The 22,692-nt window shown below is 43.6% G+C and overlaps 1 protein-coding gene across 1 annotated transcript in view; it reads right to left on the reverse strand.

Moving 5' to 3' along the window:
* DNAH7 (dynein axonemal heavy chain 7) overlaps positions 1–22,692 on the reverse strand; it is a 248,396-nt gene that overhangs the window by 65,226 nt on the left and 160,478 nt on the right. Inside the window, exons 39-42 of the mRNA XM_065413626.1 lie at positions 18,205–18,424; positions 16,356–17,228; positions 10,681–10,910; positions 9,244–9,574 (exon numbers count right to left, since the gene is read on the reverse strand). Of these exons, the coding sequence (XP_065269698.1) occupies positions 9,244–9,574; positions 10,681–10,910; positions 16,356–17,228; positions 18,205–18,424 (1,654 nt within the window). The remainder of the gene's footprint in view (positions 1–9,243; positions 9,575–10,680; positions 10,911–16,355; positions 17,229–18,204; positions 18,425–22,692) is intronic.

Below are 22,692 nucleotides of genomic sequence, written 5' to 3' on the forward strand. Positions count from 1 at the left end.
CAACCTATTATTAGCACTAAGACAACAACTTGATATAATGTCTTAATTAACCTTAAGACAATTATATTTTTAAGTCCCTCCTTTGAGAAAAAAATTCTATTTGTATTGTGGTCACTTATATCAGACTATCAGGGTAGGCTGAATGAGGAGAGAAGCTGCTAACAGAAAGAAAATTATCAGGTAAGAAATTTCTCATTCTTTTGCACAGCTTCTCTTCTCGTTCATCAGTAATGGGAAGTAACTAGCAATGAATCAAAGAAGTGGGGGGCGGAGAGAGGGGAGAAGATAAGCAAAATTTTATGTATTATTATAACAGAATGATAAATACGAATGGAAGTTCTCCCATATAAAGCAAAAAATTATATGGGAGCCAACCCAGTAGCACATTCCGAACAAAGGACGCCTATGCAGAGGAATGGAATTTTACACTGCAGGATTTCAACATCTTGCTAGCAGCCATTTTGAGGCAATAAGGCCTTTTCATTTTGGATAGAATGAGATGAACAGTGTACAGTTGGCAAGTGTATATAGACTTATATACCATATACTTCAGATATATCTTTAGAGCACTAGGAATGCTCATTTGTGGCACAATCTTCCGAAGGAGTGACCAAGGTTTGAACAAAATGATGGGAAAACTATTTCCCAGGAATTGTGCAAAGAGGAACTTACCTTTAATAGAAATTTTTCTGGAGCTATAAAAATAATCTTTTCCTCACCACAAGAGCAGATAATGGTGACTGGAAAGGCCAGCTCCAGGCTCGTCTAATCTGTCATTCTGATTAATCTTGGCACCTGATGATACTCAGATGGAATGTCCAATGTACCTACCTACTGCTAACTAGGACTGTTACCCACATATCTATCATACTTGGTTGTAGGACTCCAATCAACCATTCTGGATAAACTCTAATGTAATGGAGATCACCCAAACTTTGATTAACATTGTATTTGTATTACAGTACCATCTGAGGTCAAGCCCCATTGTGACGAACACTGTACAAAGAGAGAGAGTCCCTAACTCAGAGAGCTTTCTATTTCCCATTACAACAAAAATATAAATCTGACCAGGTCAGTTGATGAAATTTCCTGGTTGAGTTCTGTATGGATACCAAAATGTATATGAGATTAATGGAGAATCTCTGCTGAATTACACTTCTCTTCCAATGCCTACACTATTAACTGTAGGTGTTCACGGTCTGGATGAAGAAGTCCCTGGTTGAAGAGGTCTGGTCTTTTCTGCAGATGTAATGTAGCCATTCAAATGTGAAGTGACTTGTGGGATACTGTGTTAGAACATGCAGGATTAGAACCTGGGACCATGGGGGTTCCGTGTCGCCATTGAAAGTTCAGTCTGGGTGTCCATTGGGGGAGTAACACCCAGCTGAGCCTGCACAGAGTCTAAGGAGCTTTTATCCTTGTGGGTGGTGACAGATTTGTCCAGTATGTCCCTGTTTGGTCTGTAATCCGAGCTGAACCACATTTGGAGGCGTCGCATGTGAAGTATTACCGCTGAGCCCACTGCCATATGCCCCAAGAGTTGAAGGCAGAGTCCTGCTGATATCTGTGGGCTGCTTTGAATGGTCTCTATAAGCGTGACTAAGGACAGGAACCTGTGTTGAGTAAGAAGGCTCTGGCCTGTAACGAGCTGAGGTCAGCCCATATGAATTCCATGCATTGCACTGGAGTGAGGGTTGACTTCTGGGTGTTGAGCCATAGGCCCAGTTCTGTAAACAAGTGCATCATAGCTTTGGTGACTTGGTGAGCCTCCCGGAGAAATTGGGCTCTGAGGAGACAATCATCCAGGTAAGGGTAGATCCCTTGGAAATGTAAGTGAGCAGCCACCACTGAAAGAACCTTGGAAAATACTTTCTGGGACAATGATAACCCAATGGGAAGCACTCTGTATTGGTAGTGTTTGTGTCCCCCAGTGAATCTGAAAAATAGTCTGAGTCGGTAGGACTGAGATATGAAAATAGGTGTCCTGGAGTTGGCTGAAAACCAGTCTTCCAATTCCAATGGTGGGATGATCGCTGATAAGGTGACCATCTTGAATTTTTGAGCCTTTACAAACTTTTTAAGAGCTCTGAGATCTAGTCTAGGTCTCCAACCTCCCTTCCTTTTGGGTATTAGGAAATAATGAGAACCGCTTTCCTTGTAGATGTTGAGGCACTAGTTCTATGGCTCCTAATTGGAGGAGACAATCTACCTCTTGTCATAGTAAACTCTTGTGAGAAGAGAAGCTGGGACATGCTTATGGCTATCTCAGGGCTCAACTGCCTCTCCAGTTCCAACTCTACTGCAAATCCAAGGATGATGTTGTGACACAGGGCCAGAAAGGGTTACACAATTAGCAGGCTAATTGACCCAGATTTAATCTTTAGAGACATATTGGAAGATAATGATTGTATTTTGGGGGGGGGGGGTGTTTACATATATATTGTTAGAGGTTGACAATGTAACCAATGGTTCCTGTATTCTGTTAATTCAGAGATCAAAAGGAGACATTAACATTTAGATGAACCATAAACAGAGTAATATTGTTGTCTTTATTTCTCTTTGAAGTTTGTAGTAAACTACCTGTAAATGGTTGGAGATGAGTAGCATAGGCACTGGAACTATGGGTGTGGGGTGCTGCAGCACCCCCCAGTTTTATGCAGGGCCTCTGACCCATATCCAGGCCTCCACTCCCCAGCCTGGGCCTTGGGTCCCGGCCGCTGGCCCTGGTCCCCGGCTGCTGGCCCTGTGCCCAGGGCCCCGCGACTGGGACTCCACTCCCCGACACTGCACCTGGGGCTTAGGTCCCAACTGGTGGCCCTGTGCCCGGGGCTCTTCGCCCAGGGCTGAGGTCCTGGCTGCCAGCCTGCTTCCCGGCTGCTGGCCATGTGCCCGGGGCCCCACACCCGGCCCTCCATTTCCAGGGTCCCAGCTGTTAGCCCCGCAGCTGGGCTCTGCTACTGGCCCCACACACAGGGTCCCGGCTGTGGGTCCCATGCCTGGGGCTCTGCTCCTGGCCCCGTGCCTGCCCCCAGCCTTTTCCCTTTACCCCTGTCCGGGTCCCCTCCTTTCCCAAGATTGGCACTGCTCCCAGCCCCAGCTGGGGGCATCGCAGACAGGGGTAAGGGGGCTGGCTTTCAGCACCCCCACTATTAAAAGGGTTCCGGTGCCACTGATGGGTAGTTACCTTATGCCAGAGGTAGGCAACCTTTCAGAAGTTCACTGTAATTTAAGGTTTCGCGTGCCGGTAATACATTTTAACGTTTTTAGAAGGTCTCTCTCTATAAATGTATATTATATAAATAAACTATTGTTGTATTTAAAGTAAATAAGGTTTTTAAAATATTTAAGAAGCTTCATTTAAAATAAAATTAAAATGCAGATCTTATCAGTTTAGTGTGATCCTTGCCCTCGCTTTTCCTTGCTGAGTTTTCCAATGTGGGCTACAGCAGGGGGTGCCTGAAGAGCGCTGGGTCAAGACCAGGAGCAGAGCCCCGGGCTGGCTGCCGGTACCCCAGGCTGGCAGTGGGCTGAGCGAGGCCGGCAGCCGGAACCCCAAACAAGCAGCGGGATGAGCCACTCAGCCCACCGCCGGCTCCGCTCAGCCCGCTGCTGATCTGGGGTTCCAGCAGGGGTGAAAGTAACTTAAATTTCTTTCAGGTAGTGTCATATTGCAACCCCCTTCGGTGGGAGGAGCTCAGGGGCTGGGCATGTGTGGGTGTTGGGGGGAGCACTCAGTGCAGGGGGTTGGGGTGCGGGGGCTCAGGGCAGGGGGTGGGGATGTGGATGATGCAGGAGTCAGGGCTGGGAGCATGGGGGGTGCAGGAGTCAGGGTTGGGTGGCATGAGGGGCTCAGGGCAGGGGGTTGGGGTGTGTGTGTAGGGGGGAAGTCCTGGGGGGGCGGGGGGCTTGGGGCTGGCCTGGGACAGTCCCAGTTGCAGCCAGGTTACCTGGATAGTGGATGGGTCCCTGCCCCACGCTGTTCCTGTTCCTGCCAAGGGAGCTGTGGGCCAGCTGTGTGGGGGCACTGCATCTGCAGGCAAATGGGGAGCAGCAGCAGAAGACCCCCTGGCCTGCCGCTCCCTTCCCCTTCCCCCCGAGGGGCCGCAGGGACGGCACATGCCTGCACTGCCCTGGTATCCAGCCACAGTGGCGAGAGAGGGGCAGCAGGACAGGCTGGGACGCGGACACCTCCACCGCACCTCCCCCTGACCCCTTTCACTTGCCTGACTGCCTGCTGCTTAGTCCGGTGCACAGGGCCGCCAGCGCCAGCCTGCAAGAGAGTTCCGGCAGCCAGCAGGACCCCAGCTGGGAGTCCGGCTGCCAGAACCTAGAAGTGAAAGTAAGGCGGAGCGTGCACGGGGCTGAGCGGGGCCGGCGTGCCATTAAAAATCAGCTCGCATGCCACCTTTGCAGTTAATCACAGGTGTTGCTTAGGAAATAGGTTTTACTTCAAAGCCACCCAAGCAACACCTACTCTCCAGAGGCTGCCAGAGAACTATAAAAGGAACTCTTGGGCCTGATCCTGTTCTTTCAGATCTACTTAAGCTTCGTCAGAGGAAGTTTGAGTCACAAGACTGAGGTCTCCAGCTCCAGTGTGGGATATTGGACATTGGACTATAACCTATGGAACTGATTCTGAAAGAACTTTTTGGAACTCTGAAGCTCACCATCTCTGCTATGAAACTGACCTAAGAACTTTATTCATATCTGTATGTATAATGATCTTTTAACTTACGCTCACTCTCTTTTCTTTTTTAAGACATTTTAGTTTAGGTAATAAGACGTGGCTGTAAGAGTGTATTTGGGTAAGATCTGAAATATTCATTGACCTGGTGTGTGTCCAATCCTTTGGGATTGGTAGAATTTTTTATATGATGAACAAGATTTTCAGTAATCCTTATCATATTTGACTTGACTGTCTGGGGAGGAGCCCATGGCAGGGTGGCTTTAAGGGAACTGTATTTCTGGCTTCTGGGTAACCAGTAAGGAATTGTAGAAGCTGTTTTGTTGCTGGCTTGGTGAATAAGTATTAGCATAGCCACCAGTTTTGGGGATCATCTGCCCCATTCTTTGCAATTTGCCCTGATTGAGCAATCTCAGCCTGGGCCCCCTGGAGCCCCAGTCACAGATGCAAAGCAGAAGGGAATTAGGTAGTGGAAAACAGATAGGGACCACATATCTTGAAGAACCTCCAGTTACTCTACAGGAAGTAACTTTCTCTTCTTCTTCGAGTGCTGATCCCTGTGTGTATTCCATTGTGGGTGACTGAGAAGCAGTACTCAAGTAGGAGGAGGCTGCAAGAATGCAAGCAGCAGAGCCATTTGAAGAACGACCATTCCAAAGGATGCATCAGTGGAGGAGTCCTGTGTTAGAGCAACATGCCTCAGGTCAGTAGACGGAACTCCACATAGCTGCTTTGCAAATGTCAAGTAGAGGTACTTCTTAAAGTTATGCCATTGACGTCACTTGTACTCTCACCTCAAAAGGAGAGGGAGGTGCGACAACTGATAGCAGGGTAAGATACAGCCTGAGATCCATTTTAGAGATCCTCCAAGAGGATAGACCCTGACCATGGACTCCGCTATAGTGATAAACAACCTGGGAGATTTTCTGACTGGCTTTGTCCTTTGTCCTTTGTAGATAAAAGGCTAAGGCTTGTCTCATGTCAAGGGAATGAAGTCTCCTCTCCTTTTCAGATGCATGTGGTTTTGGAACAAAACACAGGTAAGAGGATTTACTGATTTAGGTCAAATTCAAAAAGAACTTTGGGGGTGAACTTAGGATGTAAACACAATAAAACTGTCTCTGTGGAATATGATGTAAGGCAGATCCCACCATCAGTACTCCAAGCTGACCCACCCACCTGGCTGAGGTGATGGCTACGAGGAATGCAACCTTAAAAGATGGGAGAGACACGGAACATATGGTAGCTAGCGGTCTGAAGAACAAGATTTAAGTCCCATTGAGAGAAGGTTTTCTTACTGCCAGAAAAGTTCTAACTAGGCCATTCCAGAACCTGGTAGTGAGCGGGTAAGCAAAAATTGAGTGACCATGTGATTGCTGGCAAGTGAACCCATAAATAGTTGATGGAAAGACCAGCCGTTTTGAGGGAAAGAATCAGGTGAATACCAGTTGGTTAAGTAACATTTCCTAGTAGAATCCTTTCAACTTCTAGTAAGGATGTTTTGCATCGTTTCAGAGCATGAATGTTCTAGAGTTAATGGCCACCCAAAACTACCCCGAGCCGGAGTGGTTGGAGGTTGAGATGCTTGATTCTGCCCTTCCCCTTTGTCAGGTGATTGGGAAAGGAATGAGTGTTGATCAGTGACCAAGAGGACATATATAGGAGACTCGGGAACCAAAACTGTATGGGCCAGTTGGGGGCAAAGAGGATGATTGGGGATCTGGCAAAGCAAAGATGTCATCAGGTGGAATGTAAGACTCTGCTCTCCCTGGAGTGTGAGGAGGTCCTATCAGCCTAGACCAACAGAGCAGACGTAGTTTGTGCCTCAGTTGTGTGAGGTAGAGCCAGTACAGCTGCTGATTGAAGCTCGCAATGGCTGCCTTTTGGTGGTACTGTTGGTTTCCAGAGTTTAGGCTTAGTTGGTATTAGTGGCACCATTGCTGCCAGAGCATAGTCTGGTACCGACTTATGGGCTTTTTGTCAAGACCCTAAGATTTAGGACGTTCTAAGTCTTCATGGGAGGAGCAGGAAGATTTGTTCAACTTAGGCAGGGCTGTATCTGACTTCTTTGAAGTAGATTTAGAGGAGGATTTGTTCTTGTGTTTATGAGAGTGCTCCCTGCCCTCGTGACAAGTACCCATTGGGGGATCTGTATGGGTAGATTTCCTCACTGCTAAGTCAGACCTTGCATAAGGAGGCACACTCTTCGCTGAGTCAGCCCAATATATGGGGGGGGGGTACCCTGGCCTGGGTCCAAGTGTGGCCTCATGGCCTTCTCCATTAAGTGCTTCTTAAGGTATGACTGGGGAAAGAGCAACAGATATCACACCTTGCTGCAACCTGAGCTTCCACAAGGCAGTACAGGCAGCATTGATGGTTGTCACTGACTTGGAAGGAGCATGTGCAAGAAACCAATTTTGAAGCCATAGTCCAGTACCCATATCAAGATGTGTATGTGGGGATGGGGGTAGGGGGTGGAATTCCCCACGATGGAGAATCTATCAAACTGTAAAACTTAGCTAAAACTAATGGATAAAATTCTAAAAACTATTTACAAAATATATACATATGTTTTTACAGGTTGAAGAATAAAGGAAGACTAAGCTTCTGACACTGCAGGTTCAAACCCAAGCCATGCAGCGGTAAGAAGGAACCAGAGAGGCGGTTGGTCCGCTCCGCCCTTTATCTCCTCAGTTGGAGGAACAAGCAGAGCAAGGGTACATGTGCAGATGAACAAACACTGCTTTCAAAATTCTCTGATTCCGGACACATGGAGCGCAAAGTGCACCAACAGTGGGATACACATCAGGACCAGCACTCAAAGAATAATGTTGTTTTCTTGGAATTATTCTCAGCCACATGGATCTACTATGGAAGGATGGTTTTCACTAGAACCTTTATTTTGACACTGAGAGTAAGACATCCTTTTCCCCACTCAGTCCACTGGGCAAAAGGTCTGGAGTGTTGTAAAGGGGCATTAAAAGACCCAGCTCTGGTTGGAAGAGGATTCCCCTAGCACAGACACTGTGGAAGATTGCCCTCCAAGAGCCCTTGTGCAATTCCTGGCATAGTAAGGGTGTGTATTGGAGGCAGAGCCACTGCCTGTAGTACTACAGAAATTACAGACACAGCTGTGGCCCATAGAGAGACTGCTGTCATTTAGACTGACCCCCAGGCAGTGTTCCCTCTAATTTTTCCTACCCATGTGCAGAATGAATTTTGTTATGTGTAACAATATGGAGGTGATGTGTCACCTCCATACTGGTACACACAACAAAATTAATGTGGTGGGGGTGGGGCCAAGGGATTTGGAGTGTGGGAGGGGGCTCAGGGCTGGGGCAGAGGGTTGGTTGCAGGGGATGAGGGTTCTGGGGTGGGGCCAGGGATGAGGGGCTCAGGGTTGGAGCCAAGGGTTGGGTGCAGGGGATGTGGGCTCTGGCTGGGGGTGCGGGCTCTGGGGTGGGGCCGGGGATGAGGGGCTAAGGGCTGGAGCAGAGGGTTGGGTGCAGGGGATGTGGGCTCTGTCTGGGGATGCGGGCTCTGGGATGGGGCTGGGGATGAAGGGTGTGGGTGCAGGAGGGTGCTCCAGGGCTATGGCAGGGAGAGAGGACTCCCCCCAGCTCTCTCTCCCTGCAGCAGCACCTGGGCTGTGGGGGGGGGGGGAATGCCTCTCCCCTCCGCGGCAGCTCTGGGGCTGGGGCTGCAGGATAGGTGCCCCTCCACTGGCCCTAGCAGGTCCGGGCCGGGGCTGGGTTAGGGCCGGGGGAGGGGCGCCCTGGCTGCGGTGGGGGCCGTCCCGTGGCGCCCCAGCTGCGGCAGGCCCGGGCTACAGCAGAGTTGGGGCCGGGAGAGGGGCACCCCGGCCGTGGCAGGTTGGGGGCTGGGCTAGGCGGCTTCCCTGAGCACCTGCGTGGCGCTAAATAGGCTGTGGCCACGCAGCTTACGGGGAACTTAGCCCACAGGGTTATATAAGTTATGTCTGGGACCTCTTTCTTTCCAGCACCAGAGCAGCTGGGGAGAGCATAAGGGTGGCATAAAGCCACCTTAGCCCTCACTACCTCCCTTGGACTGCAAGTTAAAGGTGCAGCACAGAATCTCAGCGTCTGTTTCCAGTCTCTGAAAGAATAGATATCTATGTGAATATATCAAAACAATTACATGGCAAGTATGCAGTTTTGCTGAGGAAGCAAGCAGGAAGAAGTAGATTCTTTTTAACTTGTCATTTGTTGATTCAAAATATTATTTTGTTTATGAATTTTTAAATGGCTAGTGAGAAATGTTTGATTTTATACCTCCAGAGCATATAAGTGTTATAGTTCACTAGATTATGTTATAGCTGTCCACACACGGAATGAAAATAAAAGAATGCCTTGATTTTGAAACTACATGTTTTAAGAAATTTCAGATGCTACAAAATTACACAACTTTTAATTCAGTAACAATGTGAAATCTGACAATAGCTATGCAGCATATTCAAATTTTCTTTGAAGGCAGACATGGGTTTGTTTTTGTTAGTCTGAATACCTGGTCAACGTGTAAATACGTAAAGTTAGCTTTACCTGTGCAGTAAGAGTGTCAAGAGCAGACAGAGCACTTTCCAGAATTGGCAAGGCTTGTGCCAAATCAGCATCACATTCATCTTTGATCGCTTTTGCAGCCATAGCTTGTTCATTCGCCACAGCTTCATCAGCTTTCACTATTTTTTCAGTTTTAGCTACTTCCAAGGACTCCTTTTCAATAACCAACATCATCTCATCAACTTGTTTGCTAGCTTCCTTTAGCTGAGGCTGTAGGGCTTCCAGCTCATACTGCATCGAAGCCACCTGTGATGCAGCAGAATTCAGTTTCTCCAAGCCAACTTCATATCTTCTTTTCATTTTCATCACCTCACTAAAAGTAACATTAAGCAGTGCTTAATTTTACAGACATTTTTATAAATATATTGTCAATTTTTCTTAGCCCTATTTCTCAAATTTCTAATTTCACACCATTCTTAAAATTCAAACACCATGTGCCATCTTGTTGTATTTGCCCATCAGATGGTGCAATATAGTACTTGTGTCTGAGTCTCATTTGCCCTCAGACTCCTTTACGCTACTTCAGTAATGTACAAGCACCTTAAAGGTAAGAAAAATGACAAGTGAGTGATCAAGGCTGGATTTACTGTATGAACAGATGAGGAGGCGGGGTGACAAGATAAAAAACAAGAGTGGGAAAGTAGATGGGTGCAGAGTTACGAAGGCCCTTAGGGATGAGAAGTTGGGATGTGATGGAGGAGGAGCTAGTAGAAGGACACAGAAGGGGGTTACATGATCAGGAATATTATTTTAATAGCTATGTTTTATATGGAACTGAGGGGAGTAATCTGCGCATCAAGAAAGTCAGAGAGGAGGAGGTTGCACTAGTCAAGAGGAAATAATGAGGTTCTGGACAAGTAGGAACTGAAACTTCCTATTCTTTTCACTAAGACATGAAAGAGTCTTCTGATGGTAATGACTTTCAGTCACTACTGACCTAGACACACTGGTGACCTAGAGGAATATCCCTAGATTCTGCATGACTATACTAAGTCCCTGAGCCCTTTTATTTTCCCTCAGAGCTTACATACAGTCGCAGAGACCTAAAACTCCACCCATCATGAAGGAAGGGAGAGTCTTTATACAGCAACTCAGTGTTATTCAGTGGTATTCACCCTGCAGAACAGGTGTAACTTCTAGGGTCTGGGACTGCATCAGAAGAAAAAAAACCTGATATTTTAAAGTATCAATAGGCATCAACTTAATAATGAATATTAGAACTGGCCTAATGCGATACAAGATATAAACTGGGTCTAACTGGCTCTTTAGTCCACTGAATGCAGATGTATCAAAGACATGGCAATCTGAGTATACTTAACTTTTTTATTATATTAGCTACACAAATTAATTACATGTAGAAAATACTATTTTAAGGGAACTTTGGGCTCCCCTAGCAAAATGCATGTTATATATCCTTACGTGCGTTTCTTTTCCAGTAAGGTTTTGAAAGTGGAGATTAATTCCAGGTATGAGGTAGGTGTAACATAGTTGTGCCTTTGAAGCTCAGTATGGAACAGGTCAGACAAAACAATGGTAGAAGTGTGAAAGCTTTTACACATATCAATACAGCCTTCACGTGTTGCCTCTGACATTTCAATATCTTCCAAGAAGCGAGAGGCAACAGCTTGCAATGCGTCTTCAGGCCATGTCTAAATTTAAAATAAACATAATATTACTTCACCTATCGTACAAATAGGTATTACATGGAGAGTTTTTCATTTCTACATTCACATAAAAAAGGAAAACCTAATATAGAACAACTCTAGTTTTCTGAAAGGCCTTTCCTCAATATGAAAATTCAGAAAAATGGGGCTCCAAATAAGTAGGGTGAATGCAATGCAGGGTACACTGTGTTGCCATAAAGATCTGACCAACCTTTGATTAAATGGAAGTCAGATATTGGGGCTTTATTGTGAAAAATGAAAAGACTCAAATTCTGCCTTTGGGCATGATGGGCAACTGCCATTAAAGTCAGAGTTGCCAGTGCTCAACCAAGGGCAAACTTTCCCTCAATTCGTCGAATAAGCAAAAGCACAATATGTTACCAATTTGTTAGAATTTTATTAGAATAAACACTTATATGCTCTCTTTGCATAAACTTTCCATATAAAGAATGGCTATAATATTGTCTAATGAAAGCTTATTTTGGGGGGGAAATCCTGAATTTTGTTTAAATATCAAAATTTACTGCAGAGAACAACTGCTTCGTTGTTTCTATAAAAAGTAAAACTGTCTTTTAAAAACATATTTAGTTTAACATTTATTTCCAAAACTTGTAAAGATGGATATAAGGCAAATAAATAGAATTCAAATGTAAACTGGGGTACAGAAGAACTCTGAAATACTGTTGCACTTTGAAAAGTGACTCCATAGAATTGTCATTGTGGGATTCTTGGTTAATTGTTTTTCACTGATTTCCGTATTACCAACACTGAGTTTACAAGTAAAAAATTGTCTTTTTTCTAACTGCTAACACTACAAACTCAATTTGGGCCCTGCAAGTCCATTTGGGTTCTTTCCTTCTTGAATATTATTGTCTGTAATAAAGATTTTGCTAGTCAAATTGGGCTCTCAGTAAACCCCATTTTTTTCAAATTACCTCTTTGCAACCTTTAATGGGTTTCCAGAGGTGTCACCAACTGGAGCTTGGTAAACAAAGTAAACAATATTGCTGAGAATGCACAAGAAGGAATAATACTCTCTTAGTAGTTTTAACTCTTCATGGCTAAAAGGTGTAAAAAGTAGTAAAATCTTATTTTAATTACTACAATCAAAAGATACGACTGACACACAGGGAGACGGCTTATTGAGTAAAGAGCTGTCATGTTTACAGTCACTTTTCAGAACAGAATCATACTTAAAACAGAAACCAACAATTGCAAAATTGCACAAGAAAATGCACATGATAATACTAATACATTCAATTATTAGACTGAAATATGAAAACATATGCATTACACAAACACGTCTTGCTTTCTGAGTATACTGAAGTTGGATACTAAGATTTATTTTTAATTTCATTATCATCATGAGAAAACTAAACTTTACTTTTTATAGAGGGCCCAGTGCTTACCTAGCAAAATGAAGAATCTCAGAGGAACTTACCATGCTGATATCAATCAGTGCTTACACTTTTTGCTCTACAGATTGTGGAAGAAGGATGTGTGAATGATCACACACTATTTATACCTCACTTGTATCTGTGTACATGGAATTTACAGAATTTTCTATTGCTCCAAACCCGAAAAGACTAACTGATATGATTAACTTTATACATGAGTTGTTCCATTGATTACTCACATAGAAAAAGTTAAGCGTGTGTGCAAGTAAGTCTTTTCAGGATTGTGGCCTATATGTGCATGCACCCTGCAGTCACAAGTTAAAGAGATGTAAATACTAAAAAGTATTTTGCTGTGAATATTTAACAATATGTTTTCAGTGGCAGATCTGCAAAACAAAGTTACAACGATCAATTCTGGATTACAACTCTGATTCTTTGCTTCTTAGAACACAGTAGGTCATAAATGAAGCATTTTGAGTTTGTCAGTGTCCAGCACAGCACTCATTAAAAAGATATTCAGCAATTTGTTTTTGTTGGTTTGCTTTCTAATATTACACATTTAAAAAAATTATTCATATCAAAATATCAGTAAGCATTTGACAGAATTTCATACATTCCAAAATTCATAAACCACTTCTCAGATGTTAATATGTGATTTATCAATTGACTGCAGGCTGGCAAAATTAATAATAATGATTTCAACGTAAGTGCACTCATCACTGTAATTGCTCTGTTCCTTACCAACAGTAAGACTCTGTGCTGGTAAATAGGATTCTGCAGAAAGGTCTATATATCTACGTGTGTAAATAACTGGTGCTAAAAACTGGAAAATAAAGAAATATCTTCATTTTTATCCACACTTAAATTTAACCACACATTTAAATTTAAAAAGATACTTTGAAAGATAATTTGCCACTAAACTTTCTCTGGGATTCAGGGTGAAAGAATCCTCCACCTCCAAAGAAAAACAGGATTTTGATATTTTTGAAAGATTAGTCAAAAGCTGCCTAGAATTTACCATTCCTTTCCCTTTGAGCTGTACAGGTGTGTTACTATAACCCAAGGACTGGAGAAACTTCAGAAGGCTGCAGAGCTTCAAAGTTGGCGAAAGGGCAGGATCAGGCTAGGGAGCAGTGGAATGTGAAAGATGGGAGCTTATTTGCATGAGCTCTCTCCCTTCTCTAGCTAGCTTGGAACTCCCTCACATGTTCTCAAGAAGAGGCAGGAAACAAGAACTGTATCTAGCCAGCCCTTCCCTCTCCTTCAACCCTTTTTGGGGGAGCAAAATCCTTTGCTCCAGAAGGGACTTGGTGGGGGAACAGAGAGGCTCAGTAGTTATATAACTCCCTTTTCTCTTCCCTCCAAATGCCACAAAAGGGCTACCATGTCAGGGAGTAGGGACAGCAGCAGCAGCCCTACCTGGAGCAGTAAAGAGGAAGAAGGTAGATCGAAGCTCAGGCAGACTGTTTCCACAAGCAGTTAAATGGGCTGCTGCTCTTGCTGTCCACTCCCTGCCTGCTGGAACCATGGCATGTTTTTATGGAATGTGGATGTTTGTTCACAGCCCCCTCCAAACAGATAAACAAGCATGTGAGAAGGGAGCTTTACGTGGCCTCATCCTATTTATCTTTTTGGGGATGGGTATTGGTGCTGCCCCTTGACTACTGGTCTTCTGAGAAACACACATGGCTGTCCTACTCTTTCTACCCCCATTTCTGCTGGATTTTAAGGGCAGCAGAACACACAGCCTTAATGATGAACACAGCCAGATGATCTATTGCTGTGAGGAAGTTCTAGAGTCTTCTCTCAAATGTCATTAGAATGAGGTAGGTTTTATTTCTCAGAGGGGAACTATGGGAAACCTTCAAATTCTTCCCTTTGTATATATGTACAGATAGATTTTTTTTTAAATATACCTTTGCTGGTTATGTTGCCCTAGATTTGAGGGATTTGTGTACTCTAGAATGTGATCAAGCAACTTGCAACCATATTATGTGCATTCAGCCACCATGAATTAATAAAATAGTTAAGGGTTAATTGGAAAGCAGGCTTTTAGATGCAAGATGAAAACTATTTGGCAATTTCTGCTAATCAGTATTGGAGGATGGGAGAAAAAAGTAAATAACTGAGAATGAAAGAAGATAAGTGGATGAAAACCTTGAGTCTAGATGCCTCTGATATTAGAAGCTTATTGAAAGTTAGAAAAAGTGATGCTTCAGTAGGGGTCATTATGACCTATGTTTTTTCTAGAAGTTAGCTATAAAAAGTTTAGATAATAGAGTGTACTTTGGAACAGTCCTCTGAAGCCATCTTGAGAGACGTTTTTCCTGACACCGTTTCTCCCCGGTGGGTGAGCAACTGGCCACTGTGGACCCACTGTTAATTATTCAATACCATGTATAGGACGGTGGTCACCCGCTCCTGCCTTAAAAGGCTTAAAACATCCCTGGGAAGAGGGCTGTGGCTGGGAGAAAGCAGCCTCGGATGATTGGGGAAACAGCCACAGCTGTGGCCATGCCCCAATCGGGCCACAGCTGGCCCTACAAAAGGCCAGTGAGCCAGGAGGTGGCAGAGACTTTATCTAGCTTTGAGAGGGAGGGACCTGGCTGCAGGGATCTGAGAGAAGGTACCTGGAGTGGAGCAGGGCTGGAGGAAGGCCAAGGGAGCTGTGGAGCTCTGGCCTGGAAATCCCCCAGGCTGCGGCCTAGTGGAAGGCCAATTAGGGACTGCGGTTTCAGAGGGCAGACGACGGGTAGGCAGAGGCAGCAGGCCCAAACCCCCCTTGCCTATGATGAGTGGCATTTACACTGCAGTCTGCCCCAGTGAGCGGGGGCTAGATGGTGACTGGCAGTAGCCCATGACTGAGGCAAGGTGGGGATAGAGGGTTGGGGGTTCCCTGGGTAGGGAGACCCTGAGACTGTGGGGGTATTGCCAGGGGGCAGCACCCCAAAGACAAGGGGCACTGGGTCCTGGGAGGGACACGGGGGCCAGCAGAAGCAGGACACTGGCCTGCAGAGGTTGCTCCGGAGGCTGGAAACGCTAATTCTCTGAGACAACCAGCAGGAGGCGCCGCAGGGGTGAGTCCTGCCCCGTTACACCGTTCCAGATGTTAGGTAAATATCTGGGATGTTCTAAACCTATTGCGCTTATGTCTGTGTGTGCTTAAATCTAATAAACTGCAGATTTAGATAGACCATGCTTACTTGCATGAATCTTTTATCAGATGGAATTGCTGTGTTCCCACTGATTTATTCCTGACACTGCCGGGAGTGAAATAGTTAAGTTACCACTATTGGGGGTTCTGAAAACCCTGGGTAACAGTTCTGGATCAGTATTCACGTTGCACTCCCCATCAGTACCTGGCCCAAGCCGGGGAAGCTAATGATCCAACCAAATTTGGTGATGAATCCCAGTCATGTGCCACTTGAGGCACATTGCGCATACGCTAAGAAGACTGGTTATAACTTATCCTCTTCTCTTTAAAATGAGGCTCAGAGATACAGCAATGCATTTTAAGGGTAGCATAAGTCTGAGTTTCCTAACTTGTGTGATCAAATTTTGAACCTTACTGTTAGTATAATGTAAGTATTTTGTACATAACATATAGATAGATTATAGTAGTTTGCAAGTTAGTAGGGATGAAGGTCATGCTTGGGCCTGGGAGATTTCTATACTAGTTCTTGCCAATCCATACCAGACCCAATTTTTGGGGGGTACCTGGCAAATCATCACTGAGATTTTGCAAGCTGAGTACATTGGATAGTTCATTCTCTAGTTTCTACTGTACTGTGTTTACTCAGATATTAATCTTAGTGATTGTGACAATCTTGCCCTTATTTACACCCTGTGTAACCCCTCTGAAGTCAGTAGGGCAGAGTACCATCATATAATTCTAAATCCAGAAAACATTTTAACTGTTCTCTAACAGATTTAAAGAGCAAATTACTTGACATGAAAAGAACTGAGGCCATATTTCAAATAATGCATTTGTGGTGTTTCCATCAGAAAATGTGTACATAGTAAATAACTCTACCTGAAACCAGTCAAGCGTGCAGCAGTTAACAAGAGCTGGAAATTTTCGAAGGCGATTACGAAAAGCATCTCCAATGGGACTCATTGCCAATACCACATGGAGCTGGTCTCGGCAGCGATCAATGAACATGTTAAAAAGAGCTATGGGGCTACCATCAGTTTGCTTTGTTTTATCTCGCTGGCGGTCTATCTGACGCATTCGTTCACAAATTTCTTGTTTCTCATCTAGTGCAAAGAGGTTTGGTACCTCCCCCGCATTTAGTAAGTTGTTAATGTCTTCTAAAAATGACTCCTTCTTTATCTGAGAATCAGTGAATAAGAAAACTCCTTGCATCTCACCCTCAGTAGATTTCCTTAGGATGACTTTTAAGTCTTCATGCCACTCATTGTTACCGTAGCTCTTAGATATTTCAACCTGAAAAAGTGTATAATCAGCCATATGTGCTGCTAATCGAGTGAGGGACTGCCTGCCACTGCCTCCGACACCAACCAGAAGGGCATGGCTGCGAGGTTGTTTCAGGATCCGTGAAATTCTACAGACGTGTTCAATAGCAAATCGGAACAAGACAAGTTGCATAGGTTTTTTACTCATGTTATTAAATTCTTCCAAGTGGCTCTCTACAACTAATCTCAATGTGTCCACATCATTGATCTCCCTGTAGTTGGTGTCCTCTCGTTTGGGGTCATGAAAGTCACAAAACATCAGGCTACGTAAGTCATCCTCTTCTACCTTGCCATCAAAATTGAAGTCCAGGCTCTGGAAAAGTTCATGAAAGTCTTCATTTAAATGACTTTTCACTACTTCTTGGATATACCCAACAAGCCAGGCTCGATCTGCATTATCCACTAAGCGATCATAGTACACTCTAAGAACCTGCATAATAAATAATAATATAATAGTTTTAGTAGTGGATGCTAGCATTCTGTTCATTTTATACTGACATTAATCAAAGTGAAACATATATATACACACACACATGCACACATATGAAAAAATGGCTTCAAAGTGAAAATTCCCTTAAATTCCAGTACAATGAAAATTAAAATAAATGTTCAGAAGCAACTGGAACAGTTGATCCTTTTATCTTCTAAATGAAAGCTAAGCTCCATATGGGAAAATAACACATTTCCCACATACTGTATGCATACTTTAAATATATTAATTGTATTTTGATGACATTTTGTAAAGAGTGGCAGGTGTCACTATCCTTACTTTTATGTAAAGTCAGAATAAATGAAAGACCAGACTTGGTACATTTTTGCTTTTTCTTCCTGTTTCTAAATAGATGAGTTAACGCCACTCCCCTAATCAGTTAGCTTGTGATGTTATCTTTAGGAGAGAGGTAGTCACAGTTGCTGAAGGCTTGGGAGTTCCTACCGAAGAGGACCCACAGGGAGAGAGGAACAAGACCATGTTCTTTCCCCACCCAACCTTCCAATGACCCTCGCCCACTGCTGGCTCTCTCTCCACTGACTCTTTGTTCTGCCATTGGGAGGGAGGTGCACTGTGTGATCACTTATGGCAGGAGATGTAGTCTGGATAATTGTGAATGGAAGGAAAGGAGCCCACAATCCATTAAGATGCGATTCATACTTCAAACAAGTTGGAGAACCTCTGCCTGTAAAGTATGCATAATTAAAATCCCATTTCTAGCTAGCAAAAAAGTCACACCTTATGACTATGGCATCATTACATTGCTATTAGTCATAACTCTTACATCATGGCTATGATATAAGATAATTCAACTAAATTATATTACTAAAGAAAAATAAATGTCTAAATCCAACTTTGGATCTTCAATTATTTATTATAAATATCATATACAATTTATTACTAATATGAGATTTACCTCGTGAACCCAAAGACGTTTTATCATTCCTACAGATTCTGTTGTTTCAGGTCTTGACAGACAAACACCTTGAATAACACGGGAGAAATCACGGAGGTTGAACAAGTAGTGAGATTTGGCTGGAGTGGGCAGCAGATTCTTCATAGCTTCTTTATACACCGCCATGGTAGCATTAATAATTTGTGGAGTCAAGTCTAAATATTCGGATGTGAAGTTAAAACTGACAAATAAAAGAAGGTGCTAAGAATAAAATGATTTTCACAGTTCCATCATACTAAAAATATATACTTAAATACTGATTCACTTCTCAATGCCAATTTTAAGTCTCAAGATGATACTTTTTATAGACAACCTTATAAATTCCACTGCTCTTGCTGGATTAATGGAGTTTCCAATCAAGTCAGGTTGTGAATTAAAACTAATAATTGTAGAAAATATTGAGGATTCAACCACTTTCTTTTTCTTCTTATTATTATTAGTGTGGTGCTGAATGCACCATTATAATCAGGGCTTTCCCAATTTTACAGTACATCTTGCTGTTTCAAATAGCACCTAACTGAAACTTTTATAAATTGCCCTGGAGTTTGAGACTTCAACCTGGTTTGGATATGTGAAAATCCTTTGCAGTAAGTTAAACTTATCAGATTCAAGGATGGTAACAATCTGATGAGCTTCTCCTCCCAGGACCAAAGTGCTCAAGGTGACAGGGCAGCTTCTGTGCTGCTACTTCCAGGGGACCCAGCACAGAAAGTGCAGTCCTGAAGAAGCAGGCACCAAGTGTTTTTAAGCTAATTGACTGGTGGCCACTGTGGCCCCTGCACACTGCTAGAGCAGCATGCACAGGCTTCAAGGTATGCTATAACCAGGCCTCACAACTAGATATGCCACTGACCGTAAGGCAAATGACACCCACTATGATTATCTGACATCTCTCTGATACAACTAAGGCACCATTTGAAGTTACCGGACCATTTACATGAAGAAAAGTAAATCTCACCTCCAAAGTAATAAATGTACTTACTTGCTTATAAGGCAAAGACAATTAAAGAGAACTTTTAGAGGTAGAAAACCATTGTACTTTTTGCAAAATTCAAGATTTTCCCCAGAAAAGCAAGTTTTCCATTTTAGCCCCAGAGGGTTATTTTTGTTTGTGAATATTATGTATTTTCATTTTGTATCACATCTGCAAGACTGTGCAGTACCCCAAAAAATAAGTTATTTATTTGTACAGATGTATTGTCCATATACATTCTCCATATCTAGTTGTACACAGATGATTGTGTGCTCAAGATCAGAGTCTTTTGGTCAGTAGTGTCCATTGCTGCCACACATGTGCCATGAATGTCCTTCTTGTGCTCTGCTGAGGGAATATTGAGTGGAGTAGGCCAACTGCCCACCCCTCAGTTCTTTCTCCAACACAGAATCTGAAGGCTATAGGACTCAGAAGCAGGTGGCAAGGAGGGAACGTTGTGGAATATGTTTATGGTCATGGGAAACATCTCAAAGAACTCCAGTTACTGTACAGATAAGTAACTTTTCTTTCTCCAGTCCATATACACATTCCACTTCTGATGATTCACAAACACTAGTCAAGAGATGGGAGCTTGGAGTCTAAGTGAATAAAGACTGAAGCACAGTTTTGCTGAATGTATCATCTAATTTAGAGGTTTCAGTAATGGAACAGTGTTTCATGAATGTGTGCACAGACTCCCAGGTGGCTACTTTGCAAATATCTATGATGGAAATATTTCTCAAGGATTCTGTAAGACCTATAGTGGAATGAGCTCTGAGGAGGATCCAATTTTGCCATTTCATAATAGGTTCTCACACAGTTCGACATCCATCTAGGTAGTCTTTGAGTAGAAACAGGTTTCTGTTTCATAGACTCATAGACTTTAAGGCCAGAAGGGACCATCACGGTCATCTAGTCTGACCTCCTGCACATTACAGGCCAGAACCTCGCCCACCCACTACTGTAATAGACCCATAACCTCTGGATGAGTTACTGAAGTCTTCAAATCATGATTTAAAAACTTCAAGTTACAGAGAACCCACCATTTACACTCATTTAAACTTCTCTGCTACTGCCATGGATAATCTCAGCGTAGCCCTAAATGGCTTTGTTCTTTGCAAATAAAATGCCAGAGCCCTTCTGGTGTCCAAAGTACAAAGCTTAGCCTCTCCCTTGGAAGAGTGAAGCTTGGGGAAAAAATATAGACAAAAGGACCTGTTGGTTGAGATGAAAATTAGTGATGACTTCAGGAAGGCACTTCAGATGTGTTCTCAGAGATACCATGTCTGCATAAAAAACAGTATATGGTGGCTCTGCCATAAAGACTTGAATTTTACCAACTCTCCTTGCTTATTTGAATGAAATTAAAATTCCAGTTTCATAGACAGGTGTAACAAGGAACATGTTGCCATGGGTCCAAGTGGTGGGCCCATCCGGGCAGATAAAGCCAAGTTAATGTCTCATGGAGAGAGTGGTTCTCTGATTGTCAGAAAAACCTTGACAAGACCCAACCCCTCAAAAACTTGTTCACAGTCAGAGTTTTTTCTTCCCGTTAATGCATTCTGACTCTAGCATTTCCCCCAGGAGCTTCACTAAATCCCCCTGGATCAACAAACATTGCAAGGCAGCATCTATGATTCCCCTTTGGCACCTCCTTCTCACCTTTATAGGGACGGTATTTGTTTTCTTTTTTATCCTTCCCTGAGAGTCCCAGTCCATTTGCATAATTCTGCGAACCAACATTCTACCTTGGGGAAGTCTCGTTTTATATGTCCTGTCCTTCTACACTGATAATACACTTTTCCCCAATTCTCTAAAAGAGTTGCTTTTGCCTCCTTCCTCTTCTTCTCCGGGCTTTTCAAGTCACGACTACTCCTCCTCAGCTCTGGACCTGTAAGTGCCCAGACCTCTCTGCTGCACATTTACTGGTGATGTGCAACTCCACCAAACACAAAAAAATAGATCAAGAATGTCCATGTTAATTGCACCCTTGCATGACAGGTAGTACTTAAATCTGGGGGATTTAGGATTGGCCCTCTCTAACCCCTGGTACCAGGAGAGGATTTTTTAAAATTCCTCATTGAAAGTAAACCTATCAAATAAATTGCAAATAAATAAGGTAGGCAATTTTACTAACTATGAACTGACTATGGCGATAGGAGTATTTACAAGTGTGACACTCTATACCTAGGGGGAGTGCTCTGTAACCCCAATATTCATCGTTTATATATAATTGTGATATTTCATATAAAGCATGCCATGTAAAGTATCATGGGAAAGGTTATGATCCGCTGAAAGCCATTGTTCTATCTAAGCATATATATTATATGAAATTATGAGACTGTGTTGTAAGGTTGTCACTAAAATATGCTTTGAGTTGGGGAATCACCCAGATATTAGATCCCCAGATATAACAAAGGAGGTAACCAATGCTCGGGCGGGTGTCAAACAACCATCAACAGCCATTGTCCAGCAAGGGAGTTACAATTCAATGACTCACTTGCACAAGGACACACCAGGGGAATTGCTCAGCCTCGCCCACAACTCAGCAATGCCCACAAGACATGCCGGAACCTGTGTTCTCCAAGTACATGGAATGAGGATATAAAATAGAGGACAGAGGCCACATGGTTGGTCCTGTCTCTTCCCCCACGTATGCTGAAGGCAACGAGGATGCTGGAGCTGAGCAGACTGGTCCCCAGGCTAACAGGGAGAGCCTGCATATGAAAGACTGTACCCAACTTGCAGTATCCAGATGAGTGAGCAAAACTGCTTAGTCCAGATATTGCATAGTCTATTAAGGTTGAGAATTTAGACTGCGTGCTTATCTTTTATTTTCCTTTGGTAACTACTCTGACTTTTGCCTATCACTATAATCACTTAAAATCCATCTACTGTAATCAATAAACTTATTCTAATGTTTATCCTTACCAGTGAGTTTGACTGAAGTGCTTAGTAAATCTGCTCAGGTTACAAAGGCTCATGTATATCCACTTTCCATTGATGAAGTGGTGAGCCATTTAATAAACCTGCATTGCTCAAAAAAGGTCTTGAGCAGTGCAAGACAGTATATTCCTGAGGTACAAGACTGGGAGCTGGGGGAATCTGGCTGGTGCCTTGCTCTGTGTGATTTGTGAGCGACTCTGGGAGCATTCATGCAATCTAGCTGGGTGTGGGGCTCAGCATATGGCTATACTGAGTGGTAACAGCACCTGGAGGGGGGGGGGGGGCTGCTACTTGTCACCAGTAAGGCATTGTAAGAGACAACCCAGATTAGTGAGTTAAGGGGGCACAGTGGTCCCACAGTCCCAGGTTGCACCCCAGAGATCCCGTCACAACAAGGTTAAGGTAAGTAAGCTAGTAATTTGTAGGAAATGGTCAGCAAGGAGCTCTGTCTCTTAGCCTGAATCAATGAGAAGGAACTGAATGGCAGTTTGTCCACTCTGGATTATATGCCCTTGACACAAGACACAAAG

The sequence above is a fragment of the Emys orbicularis genome, chromosome 11 (genome assembly GCF_028017835.1).
Source record: "Emys orbicularis isolate rEmyOrb1 chromosome 11, rEmyOrb1.hap1, whole genome shotgun sequence".
Classification (NCBI taxonomy): domain Eukaryota; kingdom Metazoa; phylum Chordata; order Testudines; family Emydidae; genus Emys; species Emys orbicularis.